At 39.0% G+C, this 19,674-nt stretch overlaps 1 protein-coding gene across 1 annotated transcript in view; it reads right to left on the bottom strand.

The window, feature by feature from the left end:
- Nucleotides 1-19,674, bottom strand: part of LOC125782680 (deleted in malignant brain tumors 1 protein-like) — a 50,432-nt gene that overhangs the window by 9,015 nt on the left and 21,743 nt on the right. The window contains exons 2-16 of the mRNA XM_049467437.1: nucleotides 15,544-15,580; nucleotides 13,242-13,550; nucleotides 12,813-13,115; nucleotides 9,814-10,113; nucleotides 8,124-8,438; nucleotides 7,708-8,022; nucleotides 7,048-7,371; nucleotides 6,545-6,865; nucleotides 4,508-4,567; nucleotides 3,955-4,263; nucleotides 3,542-3,595; nucleotides 3,285-3,449; nucleotides 3,066-3,155; nucleotides 2,297-2,359; nucleotides 1,674-1,736 (exon numbers count right to left, since the gene is read on the bottom strand). Of these exons, the coding sequence (XP_049323394.1) occupies nucleotides 1,674-1,736; nucleotides 2,297-2,359; nucleotides 3,066-3,155; nucleotides 3,285-3,449; nucleotides 3,542-3,595; nucleotides 3,955-4,263; nucleotides 4,508-4,567; nucleotides 6,545-6,865; nucleotides 7,048-7,371; nucleotides 7,708-8,022; nucleotides 8,124-8,438; nucleotides 9,814-10,113; nucleotides 12,813-13,115; nucleotides 13,242-13,550; nucleotides 15,544-15,580 (3,028 nt within the window). The remainder of the gene's footprint in view (nucleotides 1-1,673; nucleotides 1,737-2,296; nucleotides 2,360-3,065; nucleotides 3,156-3,284; nucleotides 3,450-3,541; nucleotides 3,596-3,954; nucleotides 4,264-4,507; nucleotides 4,568-6,544; nucleotides 6,866-7,047; nucleotides 7,372-7,707; nucleotides 8,023-8,123; nucleotides 8,439-9,813; nucleotides 10,114-12,812; nucleotides 13,116-13,241; nucleotides 13,551-15,543; nucleotides 15,581-19,674) is intronic.

Raw genomic sequence — 19,674 nt, 5'->3', positions numbered from 1 at the left:
ACTTTTCAATTAAATGCCACTTTATGCAACATCATTCAGCATGTCTGGTTTGGTGGGGGATCAGTGATGGTCTGGGGAGGCCTGTAGATGCCCAGGCCTCTACAGGTTAGACAACAGTACCCTGCCTGCTCTTAGGTATTGAGATGAAATCCTTGAACCCATTGTAAGACCCTACGCTGGCGCAGTGAGTCCGTGGTTTCTCACGGTGCATGACAATCCCCGGCCCGATGTGGAGAAAGTAGTTAAGTTCTTCGAGGATAAAGGAATTTATACCATTCACTGCCTTTCCAACAACATCCTAACAGAAAAAGAGGCCAGTATACATACCGTCCAAAAAGTTAGTTTAAATATGCTGTATATATTATATATATATATATATATATATATATATATATATATATATATTTTTTTTTTTTTTTACCAGTATATTATACTTACCAGATGTGACGAGAGTGACAGTGGACAATAGAAAAATGAGTAAAACTCGGATGTCCATCTCTTGCACACACACTGCTCAACTCAGCAGCAGAACAAGCTTTACCTCTACTCAGCCAGATAAGACTCAAGAACCTGAGAGACAGACAGAGAGAGAGAGAGAGAGAGAGAGAGAGAGAGAGAGAGAGAGAGAGAGAGATTCCCCACAGCCGCCAATCACACTCACTATGACCTTATTAGAAAGAGGAGAGGAAATTATCAAACATTTTCAGTGACAAATCAGAAGAAGCTTTTTTTTCATTTCGCCATATTTTTAAAAAGCGTCAGCACTAATTAACACAGCTCCACCTCCTTGTGTCTGTGTCTGTGTGTGTGTCTATGGGCAAAGGAAGGTACAAAGTCAGCTACCTTCTGGAGACAAACTTCAGAGAGAGTAAACACACAAAATACAGCATTAAAGCTGCACCTGCAGACAGCAGATCCAAACACATAACATCCACCATGAAGATAAGTCACAGTTTCTTTTAACTACACATACAAACAACTTTTTTGTGTTTCTCTTGCTTTTACAGAGTATATAAAACTAGTTTTAATCCTGATTACAGAAACTCTGATTAAGTGTGGGAATATTGTGGGTTCCCTGTGAACTACAGCAAGGCTGGTGAGCGATGGACCAAACAAAGACGGTTTGTCTGCCCTGTGAGGCGGGTGTAGGGTATGTTTGTGGAAATGCATCTAAGGATGCACCTACTACTCTACTGATCACAGCAGTTCCAATTACAAAATAAAAGTCCTGTTCTCTGGAGTATGCACTCGTGAGCCAAACTTACCAAGTTCGTTCTGACAAAGTACAAGAGTCCAAACTTGCTTAATCTATAATGAGAAACGGGCCGACTCTGGCGCTGCCAGGAACTTGTGAGCCCATGGGACCACAAGGGTGGTTGAGAAAACCTTTATTCTCTCTGTAATGATTAATTTATTTATCTAAAACAGTATGAAATGCATTAATTAACTGAAACATGTTGCTCAGTGTGCTTTTAAAAATGAAAAAAAAAAAAGAAGACACATTCTTTATAGGTGTGAAAAAAATCACACTTTATTATCATAATATAGAAAACCATAATAATGTATGCTGCACAGACATATATAGATATATTTTTGATTAAGGTGAAAAGCAAATATAATTTGCATGTTTACCATGTGTCCACAATAAATCGTACGTATTAAAATATCCAAACCTGTTGTAATGTGTGGGCTCTCTTCAGCAGGTATGATATCATCATAGACCTCGCCATAGTTTTCTGTAAAAATTAAAAAATGCATTGCAGCACAGCAGCATCAGGATGATGGCAGCAAGACACTGTTACTCAAAGACTCAAACTTTTAAAATACTAAGGGGTTTTCAATGTATTGGTACTGTCGCCCTCTGCGATCAGAACTGGTTGACAAATCAAAGTGTGTCCCTTTAAAAAAAAAAAAAAAAAAACTCCCACACACCAAAGGATATTAACTCACCTCAACATGCCTTTTGCAATCCTATAGTTACCCCTGGCCAATCCTAAAATCACTATTACAAACTGTACAGTAGGCAAGACATTGTTTTTAACTTGTGCCAGACATGGATATACTGGAGTAGTCAAAGATAAATTGAATTTAGCATTAGCATTACCCGCTAACCACGCTCACTATTTTCCCGTTCAGGGGTGAGTCTTATCGGCCTGAAGCCTGATGCTAACTGCTAAAACACTTCAGAACCCTACACATATTGCATGGAACTTTTTTCTATAAAACAAAAATATATATATATGTTTTTTCTTCTGCATTAAAAATTCTAACACACATTCAGTATATGTCAACTTACCTGAGAGAAGCTCCTCATCTACGTCCTCATATCCTGAATGCTGATCTTCAGAGATAAAACTTCCTGTTAAAGGAGATCAGAACAGTCAGAATGCCAAAGTTCAATTATTTAATCAAAATCTACAGCAAAAAAATGTATTTGTAAGTCTGAAAATGAGATGAGGCTTTAAGCCAAATCCCATTTCACCCCATGGCCCTACCACTTACCCCAACCATTCTTTGAGTGTAAAGGGTGAAATCCTCCCCATAAGAATTGGGACAACACTTCATGCACCAGATACGTCATCAGAAGCACTAAGGTTCAGTAACCTAGCTAATTTTATGGCATTGTATGTCTTCAGAAAGGTTGGTGATTAAGGAACAATTGTCAATTTCTTAATTCCTGTTATGGGGAGCTTGGATTAGCTTTCATTTTATTTAATTGTTCTGTTCCGCCTTAAATGATGCAGCCTCTGCTGTCTCTTGCACCATTTAAGGTGAAATGGGAAAGTTGGCTAACAAACCCCATCCCTTTCCTCTGCTTTTTAACAGCAGTACAGGCCTGAATTGATAGTAACAGATATGTAATTCTTCCTATTATAGTCAGTGGAGTAACACATTATTTTGAACCTGTAAGATAAGGTAACAATGCTACAATTGATTTACTGCATGTAGTTTTTTCATTTATAGTCATTTAAACACTCAGAATTGCTATTTGATATCTGACCTTAGATCCACTTTACATACTGTGAGAAGACTGCCTTCAGTGAAACTCTCTACATATAATTTACCTCTTTTAGTATATCTGTTAGTGACACATTTATGGTTAATCTCTTCATAGACTGCCTCAAGCAGAGTCTTCCTCCTCGCCTTAGAAATCACTGTGAGAGAGAAAGAAAGAAACATGGAGTCAGTTCAGTAGAAGAGAAGACTGATGACAGATTGAAGGACTAATGATGATTATAGAAAGTACAGAAAGTGGATTTTAGATGATCTCTAAATCTCCCTACCTCTCCTGAGCACTCTGTTCTGATAAAACAGCACAACCAGAAGCACTAAGGCCAGGAAGAGCACAGATCCCAGAACCAGGAGAGACACTGGATAGATGTATGGAAAATTAGATGATGGATTTTTTGAAGGAGGGACTGTCTTTTTCTCTGTTAGCTGTGCTGGTACTGAAAACACAGAATAAAAACACTGTTGAACACTGCATAGTGTTGTTTAAACTTAAAAAAAAATCACACAAAGGAACTAATTAAAAGAGTACCTGTGGTGTAAGTTGTAGTTGTTTCAGATGAAAAAGGTAATGTGACAAATATGTCTGAAAGAAATATCATAAAAATGGTCAAGAAAAAGAGGTTACAGAAGGAGAAAGAGATTAGAGCAGCATTATTTAGATATGGTATTTATTGTTTTTGTGTTTATTGTCTTTGAAACAAAATAAGTATATGGCTGATATGGTAATATTGTTGCATTATTGTCTGCCAATGTTACTTAGTGTATTTATCAGTGTTGTGAGCCTAAATCAGCCATAATATAAATGCTATTCTCCCTTTTACAGGTCAGAGGAGCACAATAATAATAATATTGAACCTGACTGAAATACAGAGTACACTGCTTAACATAACCATAGTTATCTTAAGAGAAGTTAATACTAGATTAAAAAACGTTCTCGCACACCTGCACAGGTGACTCCAGCACTGTGGGAGCAGCCAGTGTGGATCTTCAGGGAATGAGGACAGTCCCACAGGTGAATCTCATTCCCTCTACACTTCACTCTGTTCATCCAGATAGTTCCTCCACCAGAACCATCAACAGCTCTTCTATTAGCACTCAGCGCCGGCCCACAACCCAGCTGCCTGCAGACCACCTGAGCATCCCTGATGTCCCACAGATCAGCACATATAGACCCCCACTCAGCATTATGATACACCTCCAACCTCCCAGAACAGATTTCCTCTCCTCCTCTCAACCTAATAGGCATGTAATCTACATCACACATGAACAGACACATGAATAATATTACATTTTTATAACAAAACTACAGCAAACTGCATTAGTGTTTTTATTTAATCAGTTTTCACTGAAATCAAAGATCAACTGATGAAAAGGGAAGTTTAGAATTATTTGACAAAACAAGTTAGAATGTAGGCACGAACAAATCTGATTAATATGTATACTTATTCAAGTAGTGAATGGAGTGGTAGTCAAATATTCGTACTTGAGCACTGACCCTGGTTTGGAAATAAGAAGAATTTTTGAAGGTTTTCAAATGCAAGCTGTTTCTTCTCTCCTAGAAATGGAGACACATGCTATAAATACTACAAAAATCAAATCAATACTACTAAACTCATTACTAAAATAATGATCTCAGCAATAACAATTGAGAGTTTCAATTGAGCGGCAAACCCCCTCATTTCACACCAACGCACAGAATTAAAAGTCAGTCTGGTTGTGCTGATTTTCAAATAACACCAGGCATTCTAACAGGGCACACAGGAAACTTCAAGCTGCACCAGACTGCTCTTTTTCTCTAACCCCACCGAACTATTCCAGCAATGACAAAAACAATTTTTCAGTGCGATTTTCGGACAGAACAGGCTCCTATTAGTAAATGTACACCATTATTGTAAGTCACTTTGGACAAAAGCATCTGCCAAATGTAATGTAATTCAATGTAATATATCTTATTATTTCACTCACAAATGTAATTTTTTCTGATACACTTTACACTTTTTATTAAAATGTGTTCCCAGCATGACCAGATGAGTGTAAAAAGCACAGCAAGGTGTAGCTTGTAGTCCCAAAAAATCTCAAGCAATCCTGCACACATACATTGCCATGAAGAAGTATTTGCCCCCTACAGATATACTGATATTTTTCTGATTATTAAAAAAAACTTTAACATCAGACAAAGATAACCCGAGTAAACATAAAAAAAGCTCATTTTAAATGATCAGGAATAAAGGAATTTAAAGAATTTCTTGATTCTACAGGTCTGGCAGTAATCAGGCCTGGTTGAGTTAAGTGAAACTGAATACTCATCTATCCAAAAAGTGTAATTAATCACATTTTATTTTTTAGGGGGTGTTTGGATATTTTTTTTCCCTTAATAAATAAAATGATTATTTAAAAATTATTTTATATTTACTCAGGTTGTATACACTTACACAGGGAAAGAGGATGAGGAAAAGTGAGGGTGATCCGGTCACCACAACACTTTCTTTCAACACAACTTTCCATGAAAAACTGTTTTACTCATGCTCATCTACTACAAAGAAAAACAACATACCGGAGCAGGTAATGTGAGTCACCTCACTGCTTCTATCACAATTGTTCTGACTCCAGGATGAAGATGGACAGTGAAACAGAGTCATGTTTCCTACATTTTACATCATCCAGCCAGTTAGGAGCTGATTCCACTCGTGCTTTGGTAGCTCTCTCAGTCTTAAATCTTCCACAGTTCAGCTCCCGACAGATGAGACCCATTGTTTCTACATCCATCCCATTGTTACACACATTCCCCCAGGGTCCATTATAGAACACCTCCAGATTCCCCTCACAGCCCTCAGTCAGTCTGATCTCTTTATACTCTGATGAGAGAAAATGCTTTATGTTAGACCCTGGAGTTTTCATGTAGTTTAAAACAAACTTAATGAATCTACACTATTAGTTAAAAGTTTTAGAACACCCCCATTTTTTGCCATTTTTTTAAGCTCTCCAGCCCAGTTAATAACCTGAAATGGTACAAAATCCAGTGTGCTCAAATGGTACAAAAGTTAGCAGTGCCAGGGCCTTTAAACAGAAAAGGATCCCAAAAAAGTGTATATTGTAAAAAAAAACAAAAAAAAAAAAAAAAAACCTGAATATATTTGTTTTAAAGAAAGCTTTGGAAATTGGCACAAAAATAAGAATAAATTAAGTCTTAGTCTGTAGTAAAGTTAGAAGAGAATGTGTTACTGCACTCTACTGCTGACTTTGTAGTAAACTGCACTTTTATCATAATACCTAAAAAAAAGACACCAAAATACAGATCAATTTGAAACAATTTAGTTTGCCCTTTAGATACATTCTGACACATTCAAAAAAACAAGAAAAAAAAGGTACAGGAAGAGGTCTGGCTGACCCACATGGCAACAACTTTAGATTGGTTTAACAAGTCTTATTTTAACAGTTTAACTAAGTCTCACTTTCAGCACTGAAGAGAAAATTTAGAGGTCTGACAGGTGAAGTGTTCAATGTAAGAACACCAGCAATCAGCACACTGTACCTGAGCAGACGACTCCTACATCATCCTTGTGTCCACATTCATCCTCTCCACACAGCTGATATCTGCAGTTCCACAGAGACGCCTCGTTCCCCTCACACTCCACCTCATTCAGCCATATGGGTCCAGTTCCAGATCCAAACCGGGCTGGTACTGGTACTGGAGCACTGAGGGCGACTCCACACTGCAGCTGTCTGCAGACCACCTGCGCATCCTCAATATCCCACAATTCATCACTCACTGTCCCCCATGATCCACTGTGGAAAACCTCCAGCCTTCCAGCACAGTCTCCCCCAGAACCAACCAGCCTGATGAAGCTGTAGCCTAAAATTAAGAGAAACCAGTTCAAAGTATGATTTCTTAGTTCACCCGTAGTCACATGATGATTGGTTCATTTCAGATTCATAATAATTATAATAACCCTTACAATAAAACAAAATAAAACAATTGCCCCCTAACAACAGGCATTATTCACTACAACTCCAAATAATTTGAATTAAATGTACCAGAGCAGGTGATGTAGAGCTGTTCCGTGGAGCTGCAGTTAACTGCTTGTGAGCTGCTGCAGTTCCTCAGATGAGCTTCACTCCCAGAGCAGTTGAAACCCGTCACACACATGTAGCTGTGTTCAGGACTGGATGAAGAGGAGCTGGAGGTGTTGAGTACAGAACCACAGCCCAGCTGTCTGCAGACCACAGAGGCCTCAGACTCACTCCAGGAGTCCAGCAGAACTCTCCTCCAGTCCTGCCTGAAGAAAACCTCTACCTCCCCCTCACACTCCATCCCTCCAGACAACCGCACTCCTCCCTCATGAGACGCCAGAGAAGAACCTGAAAGTACCACAAATATATTTTAGATTTTACAGGCTTAATAAGATTGTTTTTACAGCAATTGAAATAAATCAGATTTAGAAATTAAACACATTGTTTTTTTACAGGTACTGCTGCATTAGCTGAGCTATATATGGAGCAAAATTAGAAATTGATTTTCAGAAATCAAAATTGTCTATGGAAATGTATATACATGTTCAAAACTGAGATACATTAGTAAATGAATTGAAGTGAAGTAAAAAAAATATATATATATAAGAACATTATAAGGGCACTTCCTCCTAAAATCACTTTACAGCCCATTGATAAGAATGTTTAAGATTCTTAAAAGCTCACCACTGCAGATGAGTCCAACATCCTGTTTATGAGAGCATGCAGTTCGACTCCATGATGAAATGGGACACTTTAACAGGTGTGTTTCGTTCCCCTGAAAATCAAACACATCCGCCCAGATCCGGCCACTCCCCTCCCCAAACCAGTCTGACCACAACACAGCCACAGCACTCCCACACTTCAGCTGAGCACAGAGGACACTGGAAGCGCTCATATCCCAGCTTACATCACACACTGTACCCCACTCACTGAGGTACTGGAGCTCCACTCGACCAGAACAGGAGTCTGAGCCGTTCATCAGCCGAGCCTGAGTATGACCTGAATTTACAACCAAGAGACTCGTAAAAGAGCAAGTTCTCTCCTATACTGTATATTATATAAAGAAATGTTAGACGATAATATCACATATTATACTGTACCTGAACATACAAGTCCCACATCATTACCATGAGAGCAGTTGTATTTGTGTGAAGAGGTTATTGGACAGAGAGTAATCTCAGATTCATCTCCTCTACACTGAAGCTCCTCTGACCACACCTGACCCTTCCCTTTACCAAAAGCAGCTGCTCCCAGAACCTCCACAGGAGAACCACAGCCCAGCTCTCGACACACAACCTCTGCATCCTGCTGGTCAAAGTCAGCATCACACACTGTGAACCAAGACGCTCCATGAAAAACCTCCACTCTCCCAGAGCAAACATGAGGACCATCAGCAAGTCTGGATGTCCTGTGATCTGTGTGTAATGCAAAAATGTTAAATCTCTCTCTCTCTCACAATCAGATTAAATAAAGACTTGTATAATAGACAAATGCTAAACAAAACAGAAGGCTAGTAATGAGATGAAAAAATACTAGAGTTGTCAAATTAACATGTTCACTTCATTAATGAATAAAAAAATGAACACAAATAACAAAAATACTGCTCATTAATTACCCTACTTTGTGCCCTCTGACCTCCGACGCTAGATCCCAGTTCACAGATCATATCAAACCACATAATCTATCCAATTCATCCATGTTAATAATACAGATTAATTTAGCTAGGAAAACAGTTGGCATCGCCAAATAGCCATAGTGGCTAATCCGCCATTTTGAAAATCATAACAAAAGATTTATAGAAAAACAATAAAAAAACAAACATTTTTTTTATTCTGACCTTTTTTGTTGGTCAAAATATAATTAAATATCTAAATTCTGTCCATATTTGCATATTATTTTTAATCATTTTAAGCAGGGCTGGTATATTTTATTATTACACAGCAAAGCATTTAAGCTGTTATTGTAATAATAAATGTAAAAATGTTAACTATTTTAGAGTAGCCTAGAATATCTGGCATGTGTGACATTTTTTGTAATTTGCATACGAATAAAGGAGCATCAATTTATAACATTTTTTTTAAGATATGTACAGTATTTACAGCATCTTTACTGACTGATTTTTTTAAAGCGAAACAGCAGAGTGGTATAGAATACCATAGTCTGGCAATCTCAGTGTGTGATAATGTACACATCAGGAAGTTGTTCAGTTGAGCTGTACACATTTATATCAAAACGATAACACATCGACTAAAATTAATATATTTTGACATAAGTTTTGTCATATCGTCCAGCACTAAATTGTTAAGCTGGAAATGGCACTATGTTTCTAATTACAGTGTGTTGACTGGTTTTGTTTTGGCACATAAAGTGTTTGAGAAGTTGTCTGGAAGTGGAAAGGACTAATGCATTTTGTTTCATTCAGGTTATAATTTCGAAAACAAATGTTGTGCTCTAGCAAATCAGTACTGCAGACCCTTTTTTATTAAATTAAATTTTATCAAACAAAATGAAACTGACTAGACAATATCTTGGGTTAATATTTTCAGCAATTAAATAAAAGTCAAAGCAAATGTTAAAAAAAACATCACTGCTTCTCACATTAGCTGTAACTGTCAGAATTTACTATGTAATAGAATATTTAATACGGAATAGGTATACAAAACAGTGACATTCCATCATATGATCTCTGATTTGATTTTGTCTATGATGTGTCGAAACATTCTCAGAAAGTTCACAAATGTAATACATGTAATACGTACGTATTACAGTTTTTGTCTAATTAAAACATACCTGAACAGGTAAGCTCAATATCCATATTATGATTACAGCTGTGTTCACCCCACCCTAATGATCCACAGTGTTTCAGTGTAGACTCTGATCCAGTACACTTCACATGACTCATCCAGATCGGTGCACATCCTGGAACAGCTGTATCAGTCCTAAACGGCTCTCCACAGCCCAACTCTTTACACATGACAAAACCAGCTATGAAATTTGCACCAGCACCACAAATTGTTCCCCACTGTCCTCTGTGAAAAACCTCTGCTCTTCCAGCACAGCGACTGCCACCATCCGCCAACCTCACACTGTCTGTGTAAGAGAAAATAAGAACAAGAAAAATTTACCGAATTATGAACTAGTAAGAGTAAAAATGGGAAACATTTTTTTGAAAAACACTTACCTGCACACACCAGTCCCACATCATTATCATGGGAGCAGTTGTGTTTGAGTGAAGATGATTTTGGACAGAAGTGAATCTGAGATTCAGTTCCTCTACACTGAAGCTTCTCTGACCACACCCAGAACCTCCACAAGAGAACCACAGCCCAGCTCTCGACACACAACCTCTGCATCCTGCTGGTTAAAGTCAGCATCACACACTGTGACCGAGCTCTCTCCATGAAGAACCTCCACTCTCCCAGAACAGTGAGAACCACCAACCACCCGGACTCCTAAAAATTGTGAACATAAAGCTGAATTTAAACATATGTGAGTCACTGCTTCAACATGAAAATGTCTTTCCATGTCATTGAATCTCTGACATTAACACAGCAAGAATGGTCAAAAGAGATATGGCATTTAACCTTCAGTGGCAAAGTTGACTAAATGAACGCTATCTGTTTCCTTACAAACAGTACTACTACGCTTAAATGGACCCTAAGCCTCTAAAATGGGTCCTTTCCCACCACTTACAAGACTTTGTTTTACATGTATGATATATTATGAACAGTTTCCAGTTCCTAGTTAACAGAAGGGAACATAAAATAATTTACTGATACAATTTACCTGAACAGATGACTCCAGCATCTTTAGAATGATCACAGTTATGTTTACCCCATCCTGCTGATTCACAGTTCCTCAGTGTAGACTCAGAGCCACTGCAGTGCACATTATCCATCCAGATTGGTCCTGATCCTGATCCAAAGTAAGACTCATGATATGTATCTACAGCTTCTCCACAGCCCAGCTCTCTACGCACCACTGCAGCATCTCTCATATCCCAGTTATTACCACACACTGATCCCCACTGTCCTCTATAAAGAACCTCCACTCTCCCAGCACAGCGACTGTCACCATCTACCAACCTCACACTGCCTGTACAACAGTGAGTAAGACAGACCAAGACATTGAGAAAGAATGGAAAAAAACATGTATTTTCACCACTATAAATGATGTAAAGTAGAATTGTGGCTGAAAACTGAAATAATAGCAAGACATTTGCATTTTTGACAGAATTACAAAAAGTTTACATAAACATTGAGCTAATCTTAATGACATTAATCACAAACATGCAGCTCTTACCACTGCACTGCATCCTCTACACTGAAGCTCCTCTGACCACACCGGACCCTCCCCTCCACCAAAAGCAGCTGCTCCCAGAATCTCCACAGGAGAACCACAGCCCAGCTCCCGACACACAACCTCTGCATCCTGCTGGTTAAAGTCAGCATCACACACTGTGAACCAGCTCTCACCATGAAGAACCTCCACTCTCCCAGAGCAGCGAGAGCCATTAACCAGCAGGACTCCTAAAAATCACCATGAAAAAAGAAAGCTTATTTATCAGTAATGATAAATGATTAAGCATGATGATGCTAAATATTGCACAATGAATGATTCATAAATGCATTGGAAAAAACTAAAGAGAGTATAAGGATTCAAAATAAGTTCAGTAAAGCTATGAATTACATTAAACAAATTAATATGGATCAGCAAAATTATGAAATCAGTAAAAAAAAAAAAAAAATCAGTAAATTAATTGTTGGTTGAGAATTCCAGTGTACAGCACAGTTTGGTGATTGCTCAGTTTAAACATACCAATTTACCTTGGCAATCAACAAGGATTTAGGGTGGGTTAAAAAGAAAAATCATATGTGCTGTACACTTTGCCTACATGGCAGATAATGTACAGTCCCTGTTTACAGTGTTTTACCTGAACAGATAACTCCAGCATAGGACACCCCTAATCAAAATGTATATTATTGTGACTACAGAAGGAAATAAAAATGACCTAATGTTTAGAACACATAACATTGAAGTGGACACGTCTATTTAGCATTTTTAATATTTTTTCCCTTTACAGTTTCAAAATAACAAAAATAAAAAAGATACACATAGACTTTTAATTTGTTGGCAATCCTGTGAGCAGTTATTTTCCAGATACTATATGACCTCCACCAGTCTTGTTACCTGCTTAATGGACTGGAGGAACAGAACAGTAGACACATTCTTAATTCACCATTCTTGCTTTTAAACTATGTGCTGCCAGTACAAGTATTCTAAGTCTCTTCCACTCCAACCCAGAATATTACATGTGATTCACATGGATACATGTTGCTGTAGCCATTTTGTATAATGTGTTACTGCAGCTCCAAAAATCCACAAATTAGCTCCAAAACAACAGTCTCTTGTGTCTGTTAGACTAGAGAAACTCATTACATTTGTCCAAAGTCTATTGTGTTTATAATTAGTGCTATCCACCAGGAAGTTTCTGCTAGCTGTGTTTTTAATGTTTTAAAACTCGCACTGCAAGGTATTCTAGACAAACACAGATCCCCTACACTTTATTACACTATTATCCACTAAAAAACAAATGCCAGAACAGTACTGCTGCACAAACATAACACCCTCACCCCAAACAAACAATATAATAAGTCACAAATATTTAATTTCACCAGGTCTTAATGGCAAACAGGTAATGGAGCACAGGGCTGAGCTACTGAGACAGAGGGCTGTCTAAGTAGGAATAGATGAAGTCACAGGCTCATTGTGCTGAATGCAGTTCTTACCTGCACACACCAGTCCCACATCATTATCATGGGAGCAGTTGTGTTTGAGTGAAGATGATTTTGGACAGAAGTGAGTCTGAGATTTGTTTCCTCTACACTGAAGCACCTCTGACCACACCTGACCCTCCCCTCTACCAAACGCAGCTGCTCCCAGAACCTTCACAGGAGAACCACAGCCGAGCTCTCGACACACAACCTCTGCACCCTGCTGGTCAAAGTCAGCATCACACACTGTGACCCAGCTCTCTCCATGAAGAACCTCCACTCTCTCAGAGCAGCGAGAACCTAAAACCAGCCTGGCTCCTAAAATATCACAAGAGCATAAACAATGAGATAACAACAGGATTTAATAAATGAAAGTCAGACAGCACAGACACAATGTAACTATTCAATACAGTGCACATATTATATGAACATAGTGTAGCTTGCCTGAACAGATGACTCCAGAATTGTGGGTTTCATTGCAGCCATGTTTACCCCATACTGGTGATCTACAGTTCTTCAGTCTAGACTCTGATCCACTACAGTCCACATCATCCATCCAGATTGGTCCTGATCCTGATCCAAAATGAGATTTGCCCAGTGCATCTACAGCTTCTCCACAGCCCAGCTCTCTACACACCACTGCAGCATCACTCATATCCCAGTCATCACCACACACTGTTCCCCACTGCCCTCTATGAAGAACCTCCACTCTCCCAGCACAGCGACTGCCACCATCCACCAACCTCACACTGCCTGTACAACAGACAAGGAATAAAGAAAGAAAGAAGCGAATAAAAAAAAAGAAATAATAATAGGTCTATGCTTCTTCAGCGTCGCAAGGTTATTTAACATAATTCTTAACAGATTTCGCTAATTCAAACAGCCCGAAAATGTTTTAAATAGCTCAATTTTAACGCTCTAATTACTAAAAAATGGCTCGGGTTCAGAAGGACAGTTTATGGCTCAGGTCGGGTCTGGCTCGGGCAGAAAGTGCATGGATTTGTCCGGGTCGGGCTGGATTTTTGGGCCCGATCTAAGCTCTACCGCTCCACACACTGCAGGCTTTTTGCAGCGGGGGAGCCATACACTTTTACAAAAACACAGTTAACTCTGGACTGGAAATATTCCGCTGTTTTAATCTTTCCAGACCTTGTCTCACCCCTAGGCTATTTTAATTAAGTTTTTCCAATAGCAAACTATTTAAAGTTGGCTTATTTAACGTTATATAATATTTACATTCTTCATGCTGATGCTAAGCTAATGGTGGGAATACACATTCATTTAACTCTAGACGAGAAATATGTGCAGTTTTAATCTTGCAAGTTTTTTTTAATCGCTAGGCTTTTTTATTGAATTTTTCCAACAACAAACTATTTAAAATTGGCGTATTTACATAATATTTACATGTAAGTTACTTAACGTTACTTCTAATGCTAATATAATGCGGGGATACACTTTTAACACCTGACCAGAAATATGTGCAGTATTTTAACAAAACAATTTCAACAACAAGTTGGCTTATTTATATGAAATTTACATATAACGTTAACTTTATTCTTCACACGAACACTGAGCTAATGCTAAGCTAACAGCGCTAAGCTTACACCTGAGGAAAAATATTGTGCTGTTTTAATTTTCTCACACTTCGTCATTAAGCTATTTTATCTAGGTTTTTCCCACAAAAAAACTATTTCAAATTAGCTTATTCATAAGACAAGTTTTAAAAATCTGCTCATTTTCAAATGCAATTCATATTACATTTAAACTATGGCAATGTTTAGCTATCCTTAGACAACTAACGTTAGCTAACTACCTAGAAAGAGAGGCAAGGCCAGCACGTGCAGGTGGTGTAAGACACTACAAACACATACATGATCATAAAATAAAGGACCTGGTCGAACTTACCTTATATCTTAGTAGCACAACAAGTCCTGAGGTGAGCTGAGCTGAGCCTAAATGAGCTGTGCTTCCGCAGCAACTAAAAATGTGCTGCTTGGCGCGTTGTGGAGTTTGGGTTGTGATTATAGACTGTATAAAAGTATGGACTGGACGGTCCCCATTTACTCTCATTAAGGCGTTTTAAAGCCAAAATATGGCCGAAATGGAAGCTGCCATCTTGCCTGCGCTTGCAGAGGCAGTGTAGAGGCAAATTGGAGCCAGAACTGGCGTGACAGAGGTGGGAGGCGGGGGGCGGGGCCGTGTGACTGCTCAAACCCCGCCCACTCCACGTAATTTTCACCAAACAAGTTTAGTTACTTTACTTAGCTAACCTGAGTTGGCTAACCTAGTTAACTATCGTTAAGTACCTAAGGCTAGGTTCAAAACCTAACGTAAATACTAAAATTATGGAGAAGAACGAAGTATGTGTAAGGGACAGTATTAGTATAACAGTAACGGCATTAGAAATGTGTGTTACCACTAGGCACCTGTAGCAGGTTAGATTCGGATAATTACAGTGTTTTTTGGGCAGGAGAAAAAAACAAGACAAGCAGTAAAAAGCCAAAGGAGCCTCACCTTTTCTGACCGCAGTTTTAGGATTTAGGAATTAGGAACATGAATATAAGTACCTAGTTTTCTGTTTATAAGCATTTTAATCGTTTTTTGTTCAGTTTTCTTGTGTATTATTTTGTAAAGAAATAAATCTTTGGTTTGGAAACCTAAAACGCGAGTTGGAAAGTGAGTCAAGAACCGCATGGATCTACAGTATGAATACTAATGAACTGATGGAGAGAAATGATCCACTTACCAAAAAAAAAACTGGAGAGAAAGTTTTCCTGAGGGTACTGTAAAAAAAAAAAAAAAAAAAAAAACACTGGGGTTATTAACAAAGGAGTGGGGCTTGCAGAATGTACAGAAATCAACTTTCCAAAAAAATCCTGGATGTGTAATTTTAGATTAAAATTCCGTCATCTTTCATTCAGTTGAATGGAAATAGGCTTTAGGGTTAAAAGCTGTACTGAAACCAGCCACCAGAGGGCGTAAGAGACGTTGTGGCTTCACTTTTCAACCCCTGTCGTGCTGTCTATACTTATATACAATCTATGGTTGTGATCAGTGCGGTCTCAGCAAATCAGAGTGGTGTTGACTGGTTAAAATCAACCTAACAATTTTCCGCACAGATTGCATTTTCAAATAGAAAAATACATACATAAATACCTAAATTCGTTAATTAATTAAATAGATACAAAAATATAATCTACTAAATAATTAATAATAAATAATTATTAATAAATGACGCTTAATCAAATAGTCTATATTCATACTGATTAACAATATTTATAACAATGATGTTGATATATTATAAATAAAAAATGATATGTATTCTTTAATAATGTCAATTTCCTGCACCTGTCACCATAACGTCCAAAAAAAGTTACCTAGTCCGAAGATCAAATGTTTAACTGCATATTGTCCTCCAAGTTGTGGTCATAGTTAAATGTCCAAACAGTTGGGGTTGGATCTTTGCCTGCCGGGAGACGGGCGGCAGTGGTGGGTCTGCGTGACGTCACCCGCCAGCCACTTTTTCATCGACCCGGCAGTGCCAGGCACGTACCCGGCAGTACTAAAAACTGACAGGGGGCTTCCTGACAGTACGCCGGCAGTTTTAAAAACTGTCAGGGGGCTTGCTGACAGTACGCCGGCAGTATTAAAAACTGTCAGGTAGCTTCCTGACAGTACGCCGGCACTACTAAAAACTGTCAGGGGGCTTGCTGACAGTATGCCGGCAGTTTTAAAAACTGTCAGGTAGCTTCCTGACAGTATGCCGGCACTACTAAAAACTGTCAGGGGACTAGCTGACAGTACGCCGGCAGTATTAAAAACTGTCAGGGAGCTTCCTGACAGTACAACGGCAGTATTAAAAACTGTCAGGGAGCTTCCTGACAGTACGCCGGCACTATTAAAAACTGTCAGGGGACTAGCTGACAGTACGCCGGCAGTATTAAAAACTGTCAGGGAGCTTGCTGACAGTAAGCCGGCAGTTTCAAAAACTGTCAGGGAGCCTGCTGACAGTACGCCGGCAGTTTTAAAAACTGTCAGGTAGCTTCCTGAAAGTACGCCGGCACTACTAAAAACTGTCAGGGGGCTTGCTGACAGTATGCCGGCAGTTTTAAAAACTGTCAGGTAGGGGGTTTCCGGTCGGGCGGGATCTAAGATGGCAGCATAAAGAAAGAGCTCCCAAGCGACGGGTGTTTTTCCCCCCTGAAATATAGAAATTAAGCGAAGAAAAAAGAGAAGAGTAAACGTGCAAAATGTCGGGGGGAAATAAAGGAAAGAGCACCTCGAAGCAAAATCCTAAGACGGTGAGTGAAGACACAAATACTTGGATGGAGGAGAAGGCTAAGGTGGGAGCTAGCGCGCAGCAGCTAACAGAGGAGCCCTTAAGGGGAATGATGAAGGAGGTGATTAGCAGTGAACTTCGTGAAGCACTCACCGTCTTCAGAGATGAACTCAAGAAAGATATGCGAGCGGAACTGCTGGAAATACAGAAGGATATCTCTCAGAAGTTAAATGAGACCACGGAGGCAATCCAGGAAGCCTCCGCGAGAATATCCAAGGCGGAACAACATATTGGCGAAGCCGAGACATGGAACGTAGCGGCTAAAGAAGCATTGCTACATGCGCTAAAAGAGCAGAGAGTCCTACAGAGCAGGCTAACTGAGCTGGAGGGATTTTCGAGGCGAAATAACATCCGCATATCTGGAATACCGGAGGGGGCTGAAGGTTCCTCTGTACAGGCTTTTCTGGAGGAGTTCCTGTCGACGCTGCTGGAGGGAGCTGAGACCCCGCTAGGTATCCAGAGAGCTCACCAGGCTTTAGCGCCAAGGCCGCCCCAAAGTGCCCCTCCGAGATCAATCGTGGTCGGGTTTCTCCAGTACACAGTGAAAGAAAGAGTTCTGAGGGAAGCATGGAGAAAACCACTCCACTATCAGAACCAACGCATATATTTCGACCATGATTACGCCAAGGAGGTCTTAAAGAAAAGGCAAGAATACACCCTTATTAGAAAAGCGCTGAAAGGGAAGGGGATCCGTTTTCAGACTCCTTTCCCCGCACGTATGAGGGTTTTCTGGGAAGATGGGGCGACCACATACGAAAGTGCAGACGAAGCGGCAAAAGACCTGGAAAACAGTCGGGTTACCGGGTAAAAACACAGCCTCAGTCTTTACAAAATAAACTTGAAAAGCTTCTCCCCTGGTCCACTGTGGACGGGAAAAAGTCACAGCACCGTTCAGTACACCAGCAAGGAGTACAGCAGGGTAACCACGACCTGCATGAAGCAACTATTCGAGAAAAATTGAGAGGCTTCCGACGGGACCCACATGATAATTAAGTGTTAAATACTCAACTAAGATTCCGTCATAAGCCGTAAAAGGTTTTCTGCAGAAGTACAAAGTTTAACGCTTAATCCTGGTATTTATTTTGATATACTAAGTCGTCGTTTGGGGAGTTTCTTAACATTGGTTAGCTTGTAGGAGTGTTTTTCCTACACAACCACTCTTGTAGGGGGTCCTTTCTGTGGACTTCTCTCTCAGAGGCAAGAGACCACGATGGTCAGTTGACATTGGAAATCTCATTGTTTTGTGTATTTACTTTTCAGATTTTGTTTGAATTTAAAAATGTTCTGTTCATGGCACTTTTCACAGGTAACTTTAAATATTTGATTCTTATTTTTAGAGGACATGCATCGTCAACTTAAGATAATATCAATAAATGTTAATGGTTTAAACAGTCCCATAAAGAGAGCAAAAATATTAGCTAAAATGAAGAAGGAAAAGATTGATGTAATTATGATCCAAGAGACACATTTAATGAGACACATTTAATTGATAGTGAACATGAAAAATTTAAAAAATTTGGTTATAGAAATACCTTTTTCTCTTCCTTTAAGCAAGGCAGACGGGGAGTGGCAACGTTAATTTCAAACTCGGTCAATTTTGAATGTATTTCGGTATCCAAAGATAAAGAAGGGCGATATGTTATGGTAAAAGGAAAAATTGACAATAATGAGGTAACCCTTGGTAATGTATATGCTCCTCCAGATGAACAGTGGGCCTTATATGGCAGAGTATTCAACTTGATCGCTACTGAGGCATCAGGAATACTAGTATGTGCGGGGGACTTCAAAGTAACATTAAATCAGAAACTTGATAGTACAAATAAACAGAGGAGTAAGCCATTGAAAATGTCGAGGATTAGGAAAATAACCCAAGAGCTAGGACTGATAGATATATGGCGAGATGTCAATTATTCAAAAAGAGATTATACATTTTACTCTACACGATATCAGGAATACTCCAGATTGGACTATTTTTTTATGTTTGGTGTGGATAGATGGAGGGTTAAAGGATGTACAATAGGTCAGAGGGACTTGTCGGACCATAGTCCAATTTACCTTACACTTTCTCTTGACAGCCCAGCTAAAAATCATCTATGGCGACTGAATGTAGGCATATTAAATGAATCATCATTTATATCATTTATTAAGGATGAGATAGAAGTATATTTGGAGCAAAATGATAGTGGGGAGGTCTCACCCACAATATTATGGGATGCTGCAAAGCCTGTGCTCAGAGGAAAAATAATAATGAGGATGTCAACAATAAAAAAGCTGAGATTGGCTAAAATGAATGAACTGCAAACTACATTAAAACATTTGGAAAGGGAACATAGTCAAACCAAAGATTCTAAATTACTCTAAAAAAAAGTAAGACAAGAAATTAATCAAATTTACGAGGATGAGATTGAAAAAAAGTACAGATTTACCAGGCAAAGATATTATGAGCAGGGTCCAAAAGCTACTAAAATGTTGGCCTGGAAACTCAGGAAACAACAGTCATTAAATAATATATTAAAGATAAAAGAACCAATAACAAAG

The sequence above is a fragment of the Astyanax mexicanus genome, chromosome 18 (assembly GCF_023375975.1).
Source record: "Astyanax mexicanus isolate ESR-SI-001 chromosome 18, AstMex3_surface, whole genome shotgun sequence".
Classification (NCBI taxonomy): Eukaryota; Metazoa; Chordata; class Actinopteri; order Characiformes; family Acestrorhamphidae; genus Astyanax; species Astyanax mexicanus.
This window is presented reverse-complemented; position numbering and strand designations above follow the sequence as displayed.